This window comes from Miscanthus floridulus, chromosome 16 (assembly GCF_019320115.1).
Source record: "Miscanthus floridulus cultivar M001 chromosome 16, ASM1932011v1, whole genome shotgun sequence".
Classification (NCBI taxonomy): Eukaryota; Viridiplantae; Streptophyta; class Magnoliopsida; order Poales; family Poaceae; genus Miscanthus; species Miscanthus floridulus.
The window spans coordinates 72,756,047-72,776,948 of record NC_089595.1 but is presented as its reverse complement, the minus strand read 5'-3'; the positions used below and the strand labels follow the sequence as shown (position 1 = coordinate 72,776,948).

Below are 20,902 nucleotides of genomic sequence, written 5' to 3'. Positions count from 1 at the left end.
TTGGTGTATTGTTCTAATCTACTATGTTTGCAATGCATGTTTGTTCGGATGCTTGTGTGGTGCTTTTTGGTCTTGTCCAGTCGGTGAGTTTTGCGTTGGTGATCTATAAGAAGTTGGAGAAGAAGAAGAAGAAGAAGAAAACGTTGAAGATTAAAGCTTACCGAAGGATCGGTGTTTAAGGCAAGTATAGCTTGGGTTTTCTTTCTATGACCATGATCTTGAAACTTGATTAATGAATATGCTATAAACATAAACAAGATGACTTTTTAGCAACATAAGGACTCGTCTTGTAAGTGATCATCCGGGACTTACAGTACAGCTGTGAGGGCTATATGGCTCTGGCTTTAGCTCAGTATGAGGTTTTTTTCTAGCCGGCTTAGAGGATACTGCGAGTTGGGTATAGGACAGCCTCTGTCCTGTTGAGCCTAGCTATGGAAGCGGCCTTTTATTTTTTTTTGGAAGGGGGGTTCCTATATCCGATGACCCTGCGGCCCTTCCCGGTTAGACGAAACCTTTGAAAGGCTTCATAGTGAACCCTGCCGGCCTTCCTTGGTAGTGGGTTAAGAGGCTGATCACCTCGGGCGAAAGGGCAAATCACGACTCACAGTGAAAGTGTACATCTCTGCGCAGAGTTTAATAAACTGGTATACTAGCCGTGCTCACGGATACGAGCGGCCTTGGAACCCTTACATAAGAGATGATGACTTTTACTTGTTAAGATGATCATTTATGTTAATTGTTTAAGATATTGATTATTCATGTTCATTGGTCATGTGGTTATGGAATACACTACCTTGTTGCTATATTTGCTGAGTTCGACATGGACTCACCCTTGCAATTTCCCCCACACCTCAGGCTGCTGGAGTCTGAAGGAGTTAGGCTTGTGATCAACCAGTCAGTTGGATCCAGGGGAGTGAAGTCTGCACCCGGAGATCAGAGTTGTCTATCCGTTGATTGCTTTCTAAGGTTATCTCTTTTGCTAAGTTCGCTATATATTAAGCATTGCGATTTGATACTGCCCTTCATTTGTAGCTATATGTGAGATTTGATTTCCAGGGCTCACATATGGTGTGCATTCGGCTTTGTCCTTAAAACCGGGTGTTAAAGCCAGAGAGGAATCAATACTGAGCTAAAGCCAGAGCCATATAGCCCTTACAGTTGTACTGTAAGCCCCGGATGATCACTTACAAATAAGTCCTTAGGGAGAGGAATCTAGAGCACCATAAAAACAACCCAATGCTCTAGCCCCCTTTTCCATGTTGCTAAAAAGCATATTTTAATATTTATTGCATATACCATTAGTCAAGTTACAAGATCATGGCTTTAGTTGAGCACTAGCAAAGGTACCCAATGCATAACCCAAAGGTATCAAGGTACAAGTACAAAAGACTAGGATATCCTTAGTGGTAATCAAGGTAGACACATGCAATATGAGTTAAGTGATTTAAGGTGTATAGGGCAACAAGGATGATCCCATGCTATACTTGCCTTAAACTTGCTTTACACCCAAAGCAACTTGCTCAGAGGAGGTTTTACTTTATCTTCCATTCTACAGCTTCTGCAGCTTCGTGCACTCAACTTCTGATCTCCACTGCTTACGTACGGTTCTCTTCTACTCATGGCAAACACCAAGCACAGAGAAACATACAAGCAAGCAAGCAAAGTAAACTAAGAACAATACACCAATCATAGCAAAAGCTTTAAAATAACGTACTAGGAGGGATGACTCATTGCTATGGTTTCGAAAATGCGAGAAACGTCTGTAGGGGACCGTGACGCCTAAGAGGGCGGGTGAATTAGGCAACTTAAAAATCTAACTCTAAACTTTGCCCTCTTTTTCTAATCCTAGCAAAACCTATGCAAAAGATAAACTATCTAAATGTGCAACTACAGTTTTGCTAGTGTATTGCTATCTCTACCGCAAAAGGAGTAATACAATCAATGTAAATGCAGAAACTAAAGAGCAACGTAGAGATATGCAAACTCCCATCGACGACTCCGGTATTTTTACCAAGGTATCGAGAAGCGCGCAAGCTTCCCCCTAGTCCTCGTTGGAGCCCCTCGCAAGGAATCCCTCGCAAGGGCCAAGCTCCTGGTCGGGTAACTCCGTGGATAGCCTCGGGCCTTCCCCACGCGCAAGTGGGTCTCCGACGTGCCTTCTGGCAAGCCTCTCCCGGATGCTCCCCGCCGTCTTCACTATCAAGCTTCCGGTCGAAACGCCGCGGGCCTTGTTCCCTCCGGTACATGGTGGCGGCCACACCACAAACTCGGTTGGTGTGATCTCGCAAGACTACAAGCCCCTCCGATGTACAACAATGGTACGCGCAAGCACCGAGTGGTAAGAGGTATGCAAACCTCACTAAACACTAGGCCTAAACCTAGAGCAAGCGCATAAGCAGTGGTCTAATCAACCTAAGCACTTCGCAAAGCACCTACGCTAATCACCTAATAAAACACTAAGCATTATGCAAGTGGAGATCACTAAAATGGTGTATCAACACCCTTGATATGTTTCCTCAGCTCCACACACCTCATTTGGCCGGTTGGGGGTTGTATTTATAAGGCCCACTAAGAAAGTAGCCATTGGGGACGAAGTCCCGCTTTTCTGCTACTGACCGGACGCTAGAGTCGTCCTGATCGAACACGTCCGGTCGTCCCGACCGTTGGAACCGTGAACAACTAATCAAACACTGCTAGCATCCGGTCACTTGCCACCAGACACGTCTGGTCGCAAGTCCGCTGCTCTAGAACCTCTCTGTACTCGATCGGACGCTGCTGTCCTGCGTTCGGTCGGTTTGCCGCCAGCGTCCGGTCACTTGCTGAGTGTGTTGCTGGACTAATGAACAGTGCCATCGATGCATCTAGTCATTTTGCTTATTCAGTGTCTGGTCGTTGCTGCTGATGCCTGCTGTTGCCGAGCCACTGATCGGAGCGTCCGGTCACTTTCTTCCAGCGTCCGGTCCAGCGTCCGTTCACTTCTATGAGCTCGTTTCTTCACGATCTTGCATGTGGCTTGGTTCCTATCTTCATGCTTGGACTTTGCTTGATATCTTGGGTCTTCTCTTGTGCTCCTAAGGTCTTGCTTGAGGTATTGATCATCAGATCATCATGTCGCCTTTGTCCAAGTCACGTCTTGCTTTCTATTGAACTACAAAATAATCACTTGCAAATTCATTAGTCTAATTTGGTTGTGTTGGTCATTAAACACCAAAATCCAAAGTAAATGGGCCTAGGGTCCATTTTCCTTACAATATCCCCCTTTTTGGTGATTGATGACAACACGACCAAAGCAAGCAAATAATAGAATTTTGAAATTTAAAAACCACCTACTTGCTAGGATGCAATGCAACGGGCAAGATTATATGATGCTAAAAGATACTACTTGTAAGACTACATAAAAACCTATCTTGCCCTTGCAAATGTCCCCATGTGGTATTATGGATTGAAGCCTTTCTTCCTATTACATAGGCTAATCCATAATCCACTATCCTCCCTTTCTTGGACCATCATCACTTGTAGACACCACTTGTAGACCATTACCACTTGTACATGATCTAGCTTTTGGTCCTACTTATTAATGCTTGCTTTTGGTCCTCTAAATTCAACCCCTTTGGAATCAAACACCGAAAAGGAAGACATTAGTAGCACAAGGGAGGGTCAAACTTTATGATCCTTTGAGTGTAGATTGAAGTAGATCACAAAATTTGACTCTCACATTATATGGATTAAGCTCCCCCTAAATATATGCATACATATGGTAGAAGACAAAGCATATGCACAAATGGCAATTTTTTGCTCAAGGGAATTTAATCTATATAATGCATGGAGAAAGCATATAAATATCAAAATGAAATCAACATGATGATATCGGTTTAGAAATACCACATGTGGAAACCAATTTGATTTCTACCACTTGTAATCGGTGGTGGATATTTAAAGTATGATGCTTAACTCTGGGGACTCCATTTTCCTTACAATGAGACTACTACACACATGATAATCTTGAAAGAGTGTTAGTCTCAAAGCATCCAACTTATAGAGTAGCCTCCCCCTAAATTTGTGCACACAAGTATAGAATACTTGTAGGAAACATGCACATTGATTTTAGAATCAAAAATACCACTTGAAGGATGACATCTCATGAATGTGAGAATCATTTTCGAAGATGATATTCGGGAGAAGTTATCTACAATTTTGGCTTTGGCACATATTAGATGAATCAATCAAAAGACAAGCTATGTGACGTGCTCCTAAACAATTTTAAACCATGTAGGTTTGCTCCAAGGGTTAAGAATGAAACCGAGCAAGCCTACCATATGATATACCTAGTGTATGCATGACAAAAGATATAAGCATGCAAATGCAAACCTAGGCATGAAGAGTAACTAGATGCTAAAAGATACCAATTGTAGGAAAATTTAAATCTAATACCATTTGAAGGAAATTGAATCTAGTTACCTAATCATGGGGAGGGGAATTTGGGTCCACAGTATTCACTAATCCACTTGGCAATGATTTTGTTCCTCATGATGCACCCCATGAAATGCATCCATACTTTGCCAAGTCTCCAAATTCTCCGTTGTCCATCGGACTTCTCACTTCCCTTTTGGGATCTAAACCTTCTTGGTGCTCTTCATATTGGAGATGATTTCCTTTGGCACCCAAAAGCGTTTGACCCCATTGTTGGCTTACTTGTTCACCTTGATGGCCACCACCTTGTCATTTTTCTTCTTCTTTAGCAAGTATGGTGTGGAGGCCTTCTTGTCCACCTTGTTGGTGTAGGTGTTGGAGAGCTTGCTTGTTTACTTTTTCTCTTTCTTCTTTGCTCCTCCCCCATTCTTCACCTTGCACTCATAGGACTTGTGACCTTCCTTGTAGCACAAGTAGCAAACCACGGTTTGTCCTTCATCAAGCTTCTTCACTCCTTTGATAGTGTTATCTTGATGAAGTTGGGCTTGCTTCTCCTTGCCTTTCACTTGAGTCAAGTTCTTGGTGAGGCGAGCTACTTCTTGCTTGAGTTGCCCATTCTCCTTTGCAACCTCTTGTGTGCATGTATCTACAACAACTTTCTCAACACAAACTTGGTTGCACAAAGGTGAGTCTAAACATAAATCATTACAAGAAGTAGAGGCATCCTTTTTAGACATGTTAATGATAGAACTTTTCTTTTTAGATGCCTTGGTGGGGGTTGTGCTAACGGCTTCAAGATTAGCAACTTTATTAGTTAGCTCATCACAATGTTTGCACATGGTTTCCATTTTAGCAAGCAAACTTTTATAAGCATCTTGTGAGCTAGCTAATTTTTCTTTTAATTTTTCATTTTTCTTAACAAGTTGCTCATCATTAATTGTGCATGCATTTGTTGTTGCACTAGCCTTAAGTTGCTCAATTTTAGTAGATAGTTCAACATTGAGATTAGCAAAATTCTCATATTGTTCAAGCAAAGTTTTATATGCTTCTTGTGAACTATCTAGCTTTTCTTTTATTTTTCCGAGCTTCTTTTGTTGACTAGTGTAAACTTTAGCATAATTAATACTTTATTGCACAATTTCTTCATAAGAAGGCATTTCATCATCACTATCACTCTCACTAGAGGATGAGCTTTCGTTACCTCGTGCCATAAGGCACAGACGAGAAGAGCTTGATGATGAGTGCTTTCGCCCTCACCTCTTGTGATGGTATTCTTCTTCACTTGAAGAATCATCCCATGTCCTTATTGATGTGAGAGCTTGTTTCTTGCATGCCTTCTTCTTTGTCTTGGGTGTGGGCTTATTTGGACACACTTCCACAAAGTGCCCCAACTCGCCGCATCCATAGCGTCCTCTCTTTCTTTGCTCATTTCTTTGATTTATGAAAATGAGATCTTGGATTTGGATGGGCACACCCTTGACATTGAGCCTTTGGATTATCTTCTCCACCTTGTTGATTAGTTTGATTGATTCTTCATCAAGGTCGGAGGTGGAGGAGGAAGATCGATCATCATCACTTGAATCATCATCATCCTCATCTTCTTCTTCTTCTTCACTTGAGGAACTTGAGCTTGAGCTTGTCTCAACTTGCTTACTCTTCATCTTGTTTTTCTCACCACATGTGAGAGATTTGCCTTTGCTTGATGAAGAGGCTTCTTCTTGACCCATCTTGCGTGACATTTCAAATGCCACTATCTTACCAATGACTATGGCCGGGGTCATGGTGCTCAAGTCCTCCATGTTGTGAAGGATGGTGATGATGCTTGCATATTTCTTTTGTGGTAGCACGGAGATGATCTTCCTCACGATGTCCGCATCATCTAGCTTTGTTAGTCCTATTGAATGGAGCTCATTAATAATTAGATTCAAATGAGAATACATATCTCGAACAAGCTCATCATCATTCATTGTAAAGGAATCATAATTTTGCTTAGCTAGACAATGCTTTTGCTCATGGACATTAGATGTGCCATCATGGAGCTCTTGGAGTTTTAACCATATTTCATGTGCCATATTTAAAGTAAAGACTTGGTTAAAAACATCCATGCTAAAAGATTTAAACAAGCAATTCTTAGCTCTAGCATTGAAATGAATTTCCTTTTCATCACTCTTTGTGGGTTTATTATGATTCTTAATGGGTTTCATCACGTTATGAGTGACTCTCCAAACTCCCAAATCAATCGCCTCAAGGTAGCAAGCCATTCTAGCTCTATAGTATGGAAAGTTAGTGCCATCAAAGTGCGGAGGCCTAGAGGTATCCATCCCAACCACTCTAAATAGCGTCGGCTCAATGGTGGTTAAGCCAAAGGTCTAAATTGAGCGAGTCGGCTCTGATACCACTTGTAGGGGACCGTGATGCCTAAGAGGGGGGGGGGGGTGAATTAGGCAACTTAAAAATCTAACTCTAAACTTTGGCCTGTTTTTCTAATCCTAGAAAAACATATGCAAAAGATAAACTATCTAAATGTGCAAATACGGTTTTGCTAGTGTATTGCTATCTCTACCGCAAAAGGAGTAATACAATCAATGTAAATGCGGAAGCTAAATAGCAAAGTAGAGATATGCAAACTCCCGTCAATGACTCCGTTATTTTTACCGAGGTATCGAGAAGCGCGCAAGCTTCCCCCTAGTCCTCGTTGGAGCCCCTCGCAAGGAATCCCTCGCAAGGGCCAAACTCTCGGTCGGGTAACTCCGTGGATAGCCTTGGGCCTTCCCCACGTGCAAGTGGGTCTCCGACGTGCCTTCTGTCAAGCCTCTGCCGGATGCTCCCCGCTGTCTTCACTATCAAGCTTCCGGCCAAAACGCCGCGGGCCTTGTTCCCTCCAGTACATGGTGGCGGCCACACCACAAACTCGGTTGGTGTGATCTCGCAAGACTACAAGCACCTCCGATGTACAACAATGGTGCTCACAAGCACCAAGTGGTAAGAGGTATGCAAACCTCACTAAACACTAGGCCTAAACCTAGAGCAATCGCATAAGTGGTGGTCTAATCAACCTAAGCACTTCGCAAATCACCTATGCTAATCACCTAATAAAACACTAAGCACTATGCAAGTGGAGATCACTAAAATGGTGTATCAACACCCTTGATATGTTTCCTCAGCTCCACACACCTCATTTGGCCGGTTGGGGTTGTATTTATAAGCCCCACTGAGAAAGTAGCCGTTGGGGATGAAGTCCCGCTTTTCTGCTACTGACCGGACGCGTCCGGTCGTCCCGACCGTTGGAACCACAAACAATTGATCGGACGTTGCCAGCATCTGGTCACTTGCCCCCGAATGCGTCCGATCATAAGTTTGCCGCTCTAGAACCTCTCTATACTAGATCAGACGCTGTTGTCCTGTGTCCGATCGGTTTGCCGCCAGCGTCCGGTCACTTGCTGAGTGTGTTGCCGAACTGATGAACAGTGCCATCAGTGCGTCCGGTCATTTTGCTTGTTCAACGTCCGGTCGCTGCTGCTGACGCCTGCTGTTGCTGAGCCACTGATCGAAGCATCCGGTCACTTTCGTCCAGCATCTGGTCTAGCGTCCGGTCGCTTCTGTGAGCTTGTTTCTTCGCGATCTTGCGTGCGGCTTGGTTCCTATCTTCATGCTTGGACTTTGCTTGATATCTTGGGTCTTCTCTTGTGCTCCTAAGGTCTTACTTGAGGTGTTGATCATCGGATGCATGGCCTAACCATGGGATCTCGGCTACAGCATGTGTGTTGTGTGAGCTACGGGGCAAAAAGAGAAAGGAAGGGAAGCATCGACGGATTCATCACCTCGATTCGAACCTCAGCAGCGGTGTAGCGAACGGCGGTGAAGCAGCTAGTGGTGCCAGCGGTGGCAGTGGAGTGTCTTCATGGACAAAGAGCTCCAGCGATGAGTAGAAGAACAATGATGTACAGCTCGATGAGGCGGCAACGGGCAGCGCGACGGCGACGGCAATGACGAGAGGAGGAGAAAAAACTAATTTACTACACAAGGGATTTCCCATACTAGGGCGCCCTTATGGTAGTTTTGGTGTGCTTTGCCCAAGGGGTTGGTACATATTTATTGGGAGAAAAACTCCCCACATCTACATCAACTAGCAATATGGCACTAATTGATGTTTCAACCTCCACATTTACTAATGGGACTAAATAATCATTAAAGCCCATTAGTAAATAAATGCATGGGCCTTTAGGATTTATTAGGATTATTGCACATGGGCTTTGAGGGTTGGGAAAATGAGAGATTTATTATTTTTAGAATTAATTAATTTCATGGATAAAATAATTCCAGAAAAGTCTAGAATTACTATTGAAGCAGCGAAAAATACTCCGAAAGCTCTGAAAATTCGGGGAAAATTTCTAGAGATATTATGGAACATGAGGAACCCAAATAAAGTATTTGGATCCCATGATAAGATAATTTGGAGCATCTAAAAAATAAATTCTGCTTACAAACAAGTAGGAACAAGTTCTAGAAAAAGCTGAAAAAATTCCTAAGAAGTTTGTAGAGATTGATTGACGGACGAGGAACTAAAAAGAGTGATTTGCGTTACAAAGAAAAGATTTTAGGAAGCTCCGAACGAAAACTTGAGCTGAGAAATAAAGAATTTGATTGTATAAAAAGATAAAGGCATGCCGGAGAAGGAAAATTGACCTACTAACGCATTTTGCTCACTCTCAACACACAAAGAAGCAACAAGCAAAGATCACATCATCCAAATGCCCGTCAAAATTAGAATACTTTGAAAATTCACATTTTTCCTATAACTAAATTTGCACTAGCTCAAACTAAACTTGGTAAATTTTATCCAAATATTAAAATAATTCATTTTATTTAGTGTTTTCTATGCACAACCCAAAATCAGAAATTTTGGGGTGTGACATGGTTTGACTATGCATTGGAAAATTGTTGTCGATGGTTCATCCGAGCAGGCGGTCTCAAACCTGAAGGAAATTGGGAGCTCGAATTCAGCAATCTCTGGATAGACAAACTAGGTTAAAGCCTCATCTTGGAGTCCTTTGTAGAACCCTCTTAAGAACTGACCAATGCTCCAAATGATTGAGATGGCCGATGCGGCCTCGCTAAAAGACTGGCACCGACGAAATTTGTCCTCCTCACTCAAATTCTTCTCTTGGCCTTCTAAATAATTCAAGGAAGGGAAGCTCAGTGTTCTGAGGTCATTGACAGCGACCTTTTGCATATGCAAATTCAACCACAATTGCAAGAGCCACCATGGTCCACTAATTGTGCCGATTGGCTCGTTCATCATCAATTTTGAGGACACTTGGTGCATCAGATGATACAAAGATCCAAGTAAGCAATTGCCTAGGGGGATATCAGCACCGCGGGACAATTGCTCTACCAGATACTAGTGATTGGCAGTTGGGCTGCAAGAAGATCCATAGAAAAGGATCTTCTCTAGCCACATGTTTAAGAAGGCTACATGTTCCTTGGGGTCAGCATTCCTGTTCCGAGTTTGCTTGTGAACAGTAATATAACCTCCCCATCCCCTAGTTTTGATGCTCTGAACTTTATATTCTGGCTTTCCGACAAGGTTATAAGGCTAGAGGGGCCCTATGATTCTAAGGCCGATTAGCATGTGGATGTCGGCCAAGATGACCATCATTGGTCCGTGACCAAACATAAAGGCATTGAAAGCATTTGACCAAAAATATGAAGCCGATCTCAGCATGGGTTCATTCTTCTTTATATTTGACAGAGAAAGGGCTATGCATTGGTCCAAGTCATAGTTACCCATCCGGTTTGGTGAGTCTTGGCTACTCTGAGGTACCAATCTCTCCATCCATCAAGTGGGAGCGGCCAACCCCTGAAGGTTTTGTTCCACACTGAGGGGCTCATGGTGGATTGCTTGAATGGAAGCCTATCTGTTTCTAGATTGATGAGCTCGGTTGGATCTGGATTGCCCATCAGACCTAGGAAATATGCATTCTCGATGGTGGTTTGGATCAAGATTTCATTTTTTAGGTCCTAAAGCCATGGGGAATGGGTCTATGAGCTAAAGATTAGGCGAGGATTGAAAGAGCAGTCAATAAAGAAGGTCTCTAAATCATACCTCTAGGACATAGTCGATGGTCGCCATTGAGCTAAGAGGAGTAGATCCGGATCTCCGAGCAGGCGTTAGTGATGCACCACCAAATTGAATTGTCATTCCGAGGTCCCACAGAAGAATAATAAGGTGCCTTGTTTGATTGAGGGTCAAAACTCACTAGGGTTTGGTGCTTAGGAAGGTTGTAGTGGCTAACAAGTAGAGCAAAAGGGGAACAGACGTGGAATGTCCAAATGAAAGAGACGAGGGCAATTTGGAGATTTATGTCAATCTTTTGGCCTTAGCGGAAAAATTGGGATGAGCGGTTGAAGGCACGGCGCGTACAACGATCATAAGAGATAATTTTGGAATAAAATCATTTTATCCCAAAATTGGGGGGAATGTGTTGACACAAAATTTGGTTTGATGGGAAACCCTGAGTTTTGAAGACCATCAAATAAAGTAGTAATATTCTACGAGATCGACTAACTCGACTGCCATCAAATTCGACTAGATAAGGTGATATCATTAATCTCAAAGGAATGTGCCCTATTGGCAGGGACGGCAAGGCATGAGGCAAGAAGACGTGTCGGACTTCATAGAAAGGAAAGATTGAAGTCCAAGTTATCATAATTTTGTTTTCTTTACAAAGTTTTGTAACCGGTTTTGTTCGACTAGGACTCATAGTGAAGCCTCGGGTATAAGTATTGGACCCCGGCTATTGTAATAGACATCTCTGTGATCAATCAAAAACTAGTACCTTTACTTTTCGACTTACGCCACCCCTTAGGAGTAGGAGTAGAGTAGATTTCAGTGAGTTCTTCAGCAAGCAGGGCTGCCATCGGTTAAGTCTGACCTCTGGTTTGTCTGTGAGTATCTATCATGACTTATACTTTGTTTGTAAGGCTACATAGGTTAGGTCTGACCACTTGCAAGCTTTGTATAAGTTAGTTATCATCAGTTAATTGTAAGGTTGCATCGGTCCGGCTCGTATCTCTTACAATTACCGATTCAAGTTACCCTTTATTCTTATCAAAATTTGTATGGTTGCATCGGTCCGGCTCGTATCTCATACAAATTTTGATATGTATTAGTTATCGGTTAAATCTATTAAGATTGGTAGGGTTTTGTTGCTGTTTTTAATTTATTTGCTAGTTATCGATCTTATTATAATTAGTACCCTTACTATTTGTAGCAAAATCACCCCTCGCCCGATTAAGCTTGAAACAGATTGGCTTTATATCCCTTCAAATCATCGTCTTATCAATTTTCCTTGTTTACATCTCACTTTGACGATGGTTTTGGTTAGCTTAGCCATTTTGATCCAATCTTGATCAAAGATAGTATGCGGTCAGGACGTGTTTAACCCTAAGTAAAGCTTGCTAGTGGATGAAATCTGGTCTAGAACTGCTATTATGGCTGCCATCGATTCGGTCGACCCACTGTTAGCACTATAGATTGGAAATCACTAAGTAGTAAGTTTTGCTTATGGTCAAACATAGTCTCTGGCTGCATGCTATGTCTACATCGGCTATTTAGCGCATATAGATTCCATTAAGCGCGTATAGATTCGTATTCTTTGAAGATTTAATCTGTTATCTTTATCATGGATGCATCGGTCTGGCTCGACCCCCACTGTTAGAGATAATAGGTTAGATTCGATAGGTGTATGGATTTATCCACATTTAATAGTCGAGTGTTTGCATGTTGCGAGTCTTCTTTCATTGGAATCGGTTGTTTTAGTCGATAGCCTGTCTTTTGAGAATACATATTAGCTATTCCTATACTTTTACTTGTTTTTATCTTGGTTAAAAGCTAATATGTTTCTCAATTAATATGAATGCTCTCACGCCTATCTTTTTACATCTTTAGCATGTTTTCATGATCACCTGCTAAGTTAGATTTGTGCAATTGAGTAAATGATAATTGCCGATATACTTGTTTTACCTATCACGTATCATGAACATGCTGGATATCGACTCTCTAGTCGATAGCCTTATTTCATCGGCTACTTAGCCGCACATTTGGAACTGTCTGGACAAACACCGGCATGTTCCACCTTAAATTACTGATCAGTCTTGTCTCCTTGTCAATTACAGGGTCAAATTGACTGGCACGCCCTAGGTAATGACCATCCGGTCCAGTGTCCTCCTAAGTCTGGATAGAGCTCAGGATCTGCTCCATGTGGTTTCTCTCGGCTTGCTAGCGTGTTGGCGGTGGGACATGACTTTTTGCCATCAACATCTCACACATGTTTCCTTGAGTTTGATATTCTGGAATACTTTTCGATGAAGTGCTACATCGGTATCCGTGCGCTTGTGGATTATTCTATGTGCTTTAATATATACCAACACCGAGCTTGGTTGGGGGACCCTCGCTAGACCCACTGCTCAGTGGCTCCCAACCCAACTCTAGGGAGTTGGTTGGTTTTTAGGGGTGCGTTGCCCGGGTGCCCGTTGATCGGGGAGGCATGTCTTCTCCATCTAGGGAGTTGGTGCAGCCCCTATGCCATCATGGGGCCTCCTTGCCAGTGGGAGAGGTGGCTTTTGGTTGCACCCCTCCCTCTGACATTTGGCACAAGCGGTTGATGGCACCTGGGCTGCTGTGCCTGCTTCGTGGAGTGTGTGGCGCACGTGGGACGGCCTGAGGGGTTAGGACAACTAGAGGGTGGTAGTTTGTCTTTACCTTGGGTTCGGCAACCGCCTCCATGCCGCATAATCGTGTGGGGGTCACGGGTGTGGGATGCCCGCTGCTCCTAGAGTATTAAAGCGAAGCAAGGAAATGAGAGGGCAGGTTATCTTCCATCCTGGGTGCAAGCTTCCTCTCTTCGAATGATCCTTGCTTTACTCTGCTCCTGCGCACATGCTCGTTACCTCTGCTCTTCCCTTCATCCCCATGGCAGAATGGGGGCCATCGGAGGTCACTAGAGGAGGTCCTAGCGGTTGGCTGGGGTCCCCCTACCACTGGGGAGCTAGCGCCGATGCCCGAGGATTAGGAGACCATCTCCTTCACCAACTTCCACTGACTATGGCTCAGCCTTACCCTACATTGCTTCACGCACGGTCTCCTATTCCTCTATGGCCTCCGCTTCCATGATCTAATGCTAGAGGGGATCCTCCACATCATGACCTTCATGACACTATGCGAGGCCTTCCTAGGGATCGAGCCCCACTTCGCGCTGTGGTGGTGGGTGTTCCAGGTGGTCTCATCATTTCCCATGGTGCCTTCTCGGTGATGGGGGATGCCCAGATCTAGGTGTGGCCGCATGCTGCTTGCCGATACCTTGCCCTCGCTCGCTCGCTGGGCTTTGACGGTGAGATGCGCTGAAGGAGGAGTTGGTTCTACCTCCCGAACATGGTCCCAGTGCTTCCTTCCTTCTTGGAGGGGAGTCCAGGCGGTGTCGCCCTGGCCACATGGCAGCTGTTCCCCTTGGCGGTGGAGGCCATAGAGGTGCCCATCCTTATATATGGGGGCCATTGAGGCCCTAAAGGTGTAGGGCCTGACTGGGCCAAGGGTGGTACACACCTTCATCCATCTCTAGATTCTCCCACTGAGGGAGAGGGTGCATTCATTGTGGCTACACCAGGGGATCGTCGACTCGATGATGGAGTTCCCCTATCCTATCTTGGAGGAGCTGCTCAGGGTGCTAATGATTTGGGCCATCGGCGTGGACTTCCCTGGGGAGGGCATTGGCCCTGCCCCTTTCAGTGCCTCGCGCTCTCCTCTTGTGGACCATCCATTCACCAGGATGGTCTTAGGGCCTCTTGGCCCTCCTTTGATGGTGGAGTGGGAATGGATGGCCGCGCAGTCGATGGGGACGCCGAATGCTCCGGCGATGGTGTTTGGGCCCCCTCCGACGGTGGCTCCGGCCTAGGCACCTCGTGTGGGGGTGGCCGGTGGAGGGTTGCGGAGGCACTAGAGGAGCCTTCCTTGGTGAGGGAGGAGCCCTCCCTATTTGTCATCCCCTCGGTAGGACAAGTAAGGGAAGTCACTCTTCTCCATTGTTTCCATTCCTGCCACCACTGATGTTAGTGTTCATGCTACGTGCAGGGGGTTTCCTAGGAGGACAGTCATATAGGTTAGTTCCTCGAGTGCCAGCAAGCCTCCTCGACGCTGGTCTCACTTGCTACTGCCCTCACCATTGGTGGCCAGCCCCAGTTGGCACCCCCCATCGAGGGTGCTTCCCCACAGTGGCTTGCCCATGCTTTCTGCCATGGAGGATGCTTGGAGGGAATCCAAGGAGGAGCAGTTCGCGATGGCGACGGCAGAGAACATGTGGGACATGGTGTAGGTGATGGCGGCCCATCTGAGGACTGAACTCGGAGGTACGGGTCATTACCCTTTCCCCTCTTTGCCTTCCATAGATTGCTGATCCCAGGCCACGTTTCCTATGTTGATTTGATGTTTCAAACCCTTGTTGATGCAGAGTCGAGGGAGGAGGCCCATCATCTAGGCGAGCAGTTCCGTGGGCTTTAGGAGGAGGTAGGCAGGCTATGGGCCCGCCACAACACCCGAAGCATGGAGTCGAGGGAGCTCTGGGTCATGGCCCTAGGCACCTACCATGCCCTCTTCCCTCGGGGGTCCGCGACAACATGACAGAGGTGGACAAGCGGCTCCACGCTGTGCTGGAGTGCTTTTGTGAGGCCATGAGGATAGCATCCGGTAGGGCACTGCCTCGGCCTTGGCTATGGTGCACTTCGAGTTCCATGACCTGGTGGATGTTTGCGAGGTGGTGAGGGGCTTTGTTGTGGGCATTTGGAACTCTAACATGGCATTCCTGATGCCCTACCTAGAAGATGCCGCCAACACCATCCTGGCGCTCGCTCCTCTAAAGGAGATCCCCCATAGCCCCTCGCCAGACTGCAAAGGGTGATGACATCACCCGGAGCTCCCCCATTCCTATGAGAGAAAAGAGGTCAACCAGTGTCTTTCTAGTGGTCGAGATGCGGGGCGTTGTCCCTAGAACAATTTAATGTTTTTGTAAATACTAAGTTCATATGTTTGCCGCTTCTTTACCAACCCTATTTTTCTGCTTCCTAGGTGCGCCTGACCTTTCTTCGATCGATATTTGGGGTCCCTTTCCCCTCGCGATCCTCGACCATGCCATGGGTGGCCGGGGTTCATGACCCCTTGATGGTGCTCTGGCATTGGTGCTAGGTCGGGGAGCTTGGAGGCGCAAATAGACCAGGACAGGAAGGTCGGGCTGGCTTGGCGAGCAGTGCACATGTGTCCCAGGCGTTCCTGTCTGAGGGGAAATCGACTCATGGTAGACACGGGGGGAGGGACCCTAGGCCCACGGTTTGGCGCTTGGTCAACCTGATGAGGCGGGACATGCGGTGCTTCGCGCTTACCGGAAGGAGGGGGATTCACAGCAATTAGGAAGCGAACTTAGCACTTAATCTAGAAAATGTAAAGTACAAGAATAACAAGTAGACAGGGAAAATCACGTAGCTTTGTGTCTTCCCCCTGAGCACTTTGTCAAGGCAAGGGACAGGGATGATCGAGTTTGGCTCATGCGTCGGGCCTCTGGGTGGCTGGCTAGGCGAAGGTCTCGCCTGTAGGGAAGGTCTAGAGCTCCTGTAACTTGGTTGTTGATCAGGAGTTGCTACTATGCCGAATATATTTCATAAGTGCCATACCTATAACAAAGTATTCTTCCGTGATTCAAATAAATCGGCATTTTTATCCACCCTTTATCTTGATCCCTGTGTGGCGTATAGCTTTTCCATGTTCTTGGGCAGTTGCAAGATATAATGGTTATGACAGAATCACTAATCATTCATTCTTTGATCGACCATCTACCTGGAGGTTTTATGAATTTTTTCAAAATAAATGTAGGTTCCTCCAATGATTCTCTCGATCGCTCAATGTGTATGAAACCTCACCAAGGCATTTTGATATTTGCCTTCTTTTTTATCCTATGACTAAAGGCTTTTTGTGGAGTTTTGGGTAGGGATGATATCGAGGCATACTTGCATCACTTATTTTGCTAAATCAAAAACCAGACCTCAAGGAGATGCAAGTCATACACTTTGATCAAGACGTGTAAATGTGTTGAATTTTTATAACTTCCTAATTCTAAATATTTTTTGTACTCCTTTGGTCATGAATCTCTCTCTTTTTGAAGAAATGCCGTTTATTTGAAAGTATGAGCTTTCTTTCTTTTTTTCTTTCTTTTCTTCATGCTCTTTGGCATGCATTTTTTTTCTCTCATGCCTTTTGGCATGGATATTTTTCTTTTTTTCTTTCTCTCTTTTTTTACCATAGCCCATACTATTCCATTTTGGCATATGAAATTTTTGAGAGAGAAATGGATGACAAAATGAATAGAGTATTATTTAGTGAATGGAAAAGCATGTTTTTGCATAACTCTTAGTGTATGAGTTAGCATTTTATTTGTGGGTGTACATGAGTCTTGATTATGGACGCATGACGAGAATCAAGCTTATCAATGCTCAAACAAGTAGCATATGACTAAGTTTTTTAATTTGAATCATGTCATATGGCCTTGGTAGGTATTCATAATCATTGAGGAACTTTGAATTTTAGCACTTTTGAAATTAAAAACTTTGGATATCAAGCTTATCTTAGAACAAAATCGTAGCAAATTCTATTTGTATCATATCATAACTCGAAACAAATTAGAAAAGGAGCATGCATTTGCAACACACAAGTTTTTTAAGTTTTTAGGATGAGACATTTTTAGCCAACAAACTTAAATCTTGAGGAATACTAAGTTACAGCCTAGGCATAGATGAATTATAGACAGAGCAACTATTTATCATTTCAACATAAAAGAAACTAAACATTCTTTAAAACACATATGAGAGTGGAATAAATATTTTTGTTGTCTTTATCATATTTCTTTTTTGGTATTGTTAATTTTTCATTTTTTAAATGCCAATAATTAAATAAATGTAGAAAATAAATATGAAATTTTAAAATATAAAAAATAAAAGATACAAGTTACGTCTGCGGGGGTCCTCCCCCAAGCTAGCTCATGGCCTATGGTCCGGGATTGTATCCTATGGCCCGCCAATAGGCCACCTGTGTGTCATATTGTTGCTTTAGCAACGCGTTCATTTGCGTCATCTGTTGCTGCTGCTGAAGCTGCCACTGGGCTGTATCCTGCACATGAGTGTTAAGTGTATTTTGAATTTTACCTATACGAATGTTCAGTCCTCCGAGGCGGGTGTTGATGCCGTCTAGCTCACGATGATCCAAAGTAGGCTATCATGGCTGGACGGGTGGTGGTAGTCCCTCGGAGTAAGAGGAGTGAGCATGTCTCCATGATGCATCGTCAGCCTCATGCCATCCCAATCCACCAGCCTCGTGTGGTTGCGGGGTGTGACCCCAGCCAGGCTGGTACCCGGGTGCGAACCCAGGCGTCTGCATGGCCGGGAACCACTCCGCATGGTATGCCTGAGGCACGAGTGGTGTCAGTGTCGGCGGTGGCTATTGAGAGCTACCTGCTTTGTTCCTAGTCCGACTCTATCGCAGAACCGACCAATTTATAAGAGTACAAGTACAATGGCAGCTAGCAAGCAGTCACACTGTCATACTTGAACCCATATAAACCCGATAGTCCGTCGAGTACCACGACGGGTCTCGATAAATGATTACAACAACCAAGATCGTACATGATTCAACATACATGCCACATATTACAAACCGAGTTTGATAGATAAAGCGGAAGCAATTAAGTTCAAAAATAAAGTTTCCAACATAGTTTGATACAGTGCCAAGTAGGATCACGGTCCACAAAAGCAAAGATAGGGATTAATAAAGAAGCCTGACCAGGGCTTACTCCTCATCCATGGCAGGATAGAAGCAACTCTTGCAATAACCATGATACACAGTGCCATCTGCAACAATGGGAAATAAAACCCTGAGTACGAGAAGGTACTCAGCTAGACTTACCCGTCATAAACCAAAAATAAAATGACTCCAAGGATTATGCAAGGCTGTATAAGTGGAGATAGCTTGACGACATTTTGCATAAAAGCAATTAACTTAGTTGTACAATTATGATTCCTTTATCAAGTTAATTATAACTATACATCTCTAGATTAGCAACTATCCTGTGCCAAACATGTGGTATATCAATTTAAAAGCATACAATAGTAACCATAGTAGGTATTGTAATTCCATATTCATCCGAACCATCATGTTCCATAACACAATTACTACGATGTTGGGACTAGCCAAGTTTCTCACTATCCGGGAGAGACGGCGATTCGAATCGATTTCAACCAGCTGGGAATTTATTCCTAACACAAACCCAGGCATACCGCGCAAAGGCAGCCTTAGGTCACCTTTGGTACAACTCAGGTCCACATTTCACGGGTCCGTACTACGCCGCACAATCTGGGACACCAGATGCTAGGATGTTCAGGCCTAACCTGCCCTTGGGCTCAGTCTGATCGCCCCCCCCCCACAAGGAGCGCACAATAGAATGGGTCCCGGCCTGAGTTGAGCTACTTGGCTTCGTAGTCGGAACGAGTTATCCGGCCAGCTAAGTGATAGGCATGCGTTCAATCTTGTCAGAAGCGCCAACAATGGTACGGTCCTTAATCGGCTCAGACGGAATCACATGAGTCATCCTACGCATAGACTCCGCCCGGCCTCGATTTTCTTTTACCCCATGGTTCTGTTCCACGATAGCAAATATAGCCAACCGTGCTCCGGTATCCACCTATATCTCACATGTGACAGGACATCACCCGACTTCTACCGGTCTAAGCATGGCTAAGCATATATTCGATCCTGGACCTATACTGGTTAAAGGTGTAATATCTGGACAAGGAATTTATATGCATCAAGTGGTTCCATTCAACTCTTATAACCTAATGCATCAATCATAAGTTCTTAAGTAATCATTTGTAAAATATTAGGAGACTTAAAATGCTCCGGGGCTTGCCTCGCAGAAAGGAAGTGGGCCGGTGGTCAGGACACTCCGGAAGCTCTTCAGGATTCTGCTCCATGCCTTCAGGAGCTGTGACTTGAGGATTCTCCGGCTGGTCCCCTTCCTCTACTTCGTCGAATTCCAGCAACGTTATCTCTTCCTCCGATCCTAGATGCATGAATATGACATAAGATATTGCGAATGCATATATGTTAACAAGGGTGGTGTGATGATACATGAAGAATGCATTCTTGCAAATATTCTTATCAGCATGTGGTTTAAGTAACAACAAGTGCATCGCGTTTACTGAGTAGGTGCATATCTCTTCTTGATTATGTAATTAATTACTTCAACAATGCATCTACTATTTCACAAATAGCAGCTACTTGTTTTACTCATAACTGGAGTTCTAATTATCCAAATGCCGTGATCCTGGACTTTCTGGAAAGCTTATAAAATTACCTACAACTCTTATTTAATTCACAAACGCTAATTCACAACTTATCTTAGCCAAAACAGACAATCATATCAGTGCTGTCCAGAATTTCCAGAGAGCAAGCAAATTCGGACAAGCTAACTTTAAACAGCCGTAACTCCTAAACCGTTTTACCTATGGTCCTGAAATTTTAACACAAGACATGTGATGAAGTTATCTACAACTTTGTTATTAACCATTTTTACAGTAAACATCATTTTTATCATGCAACTTATCAAACTCCAGAATCTGTCCGGAAACTATTCTAATTCGCATTATGAAGCAACAATACTTCTACTTCATATGAGCATTCAAATTTTTACAACACAAAGTCCACCAACAGTTTAAGCATACCAAATACACTCAAGAAAACCAAATGGTGAAGCCCAAACTATTTCTTTAAATGCCTTTATTATTTTATTTAGATACTTAGGTTAAATAATAAACATATACCAAATGTACTTCATAAATTCTCAAAAATTTACAGTGTCTTACTAATGTTACCAAAAGACTACTGTAAAAGTTTCATGCCATTTTATACAGTAAAACATTCTATACAAAAATGACAAGACAGAAAGGCTTACAATAGCAAAAATAGAAAACCCTAGTGAAAAGTGTCAAGCAATAGATTTCCTATTTTTCTTAGCATCCATATGGTACTAGAATATCCTCCAACAAATTTCATGAATAATGGATTCCTAAATAATTTATAAAAATTCCTACAAGGATCTCTTAATTATAAAAGGAAAATCTATAACTACAAATCTATACATGCACTGACCCTCAAACTTTTACCAGAGATTATACATGTCAAGAACAGCTTACCACAAAAATTTCATAATCTTTGGATCACAGGAACTCTAGATATAAAACAAACAAGTTTACATGCATTTAAAAACACATCTCAAGTTTCATTTTAAAACTCCCAGAAAATTTACTAAACTTCCTAATATCATATTTTTCCTAAATACTACACTTCACCCAAATCCTAACAAAATTTGAACCAACAAATTTGGATCTCCCAAACTCCAGA

At 43.7% G+C, this 20,902-nt stretch overlaps 1 protein-coding gene across 5 annotated transcripts in view; it reads left to right on the top strand.

Moving 5' to 3' along the window:
• The window catches only part of LOC136514250 (uncharacterized), an 83,104-nt gene that overhangs the window by 38,723 nt on the left and 23,479 nt on the right, over nucleotides 1-20,902 (top strand). Inside the window, exons 4-5 of one of the 5 annotated variants that reach the window (XR_010773587.1) lie at nucleotides 856-966; nucleotides 1,556-1,670. Coding sequence is in view for 2 of the 5 variants with exons in the window: in XM_066508233.1 (XP_066364330.1) it covers nucleotides 19,417-19,566 (150 nt within the window). In the remaining 3 variants the exon portion in view is untranslated. Of the gene's footprint in view, nucleotides 1-80; nucleotides 181-855; nucleotides 990-1,555; nucleotides 1,671-19,416; nucleotides 19,624-20,902 lie in introns of those variants that run through there. The other 4 variants (XR_010773589.1, XR_010773588.1, XM_066508233.1 and 1 more) reach the window with 4 other exon arrangements.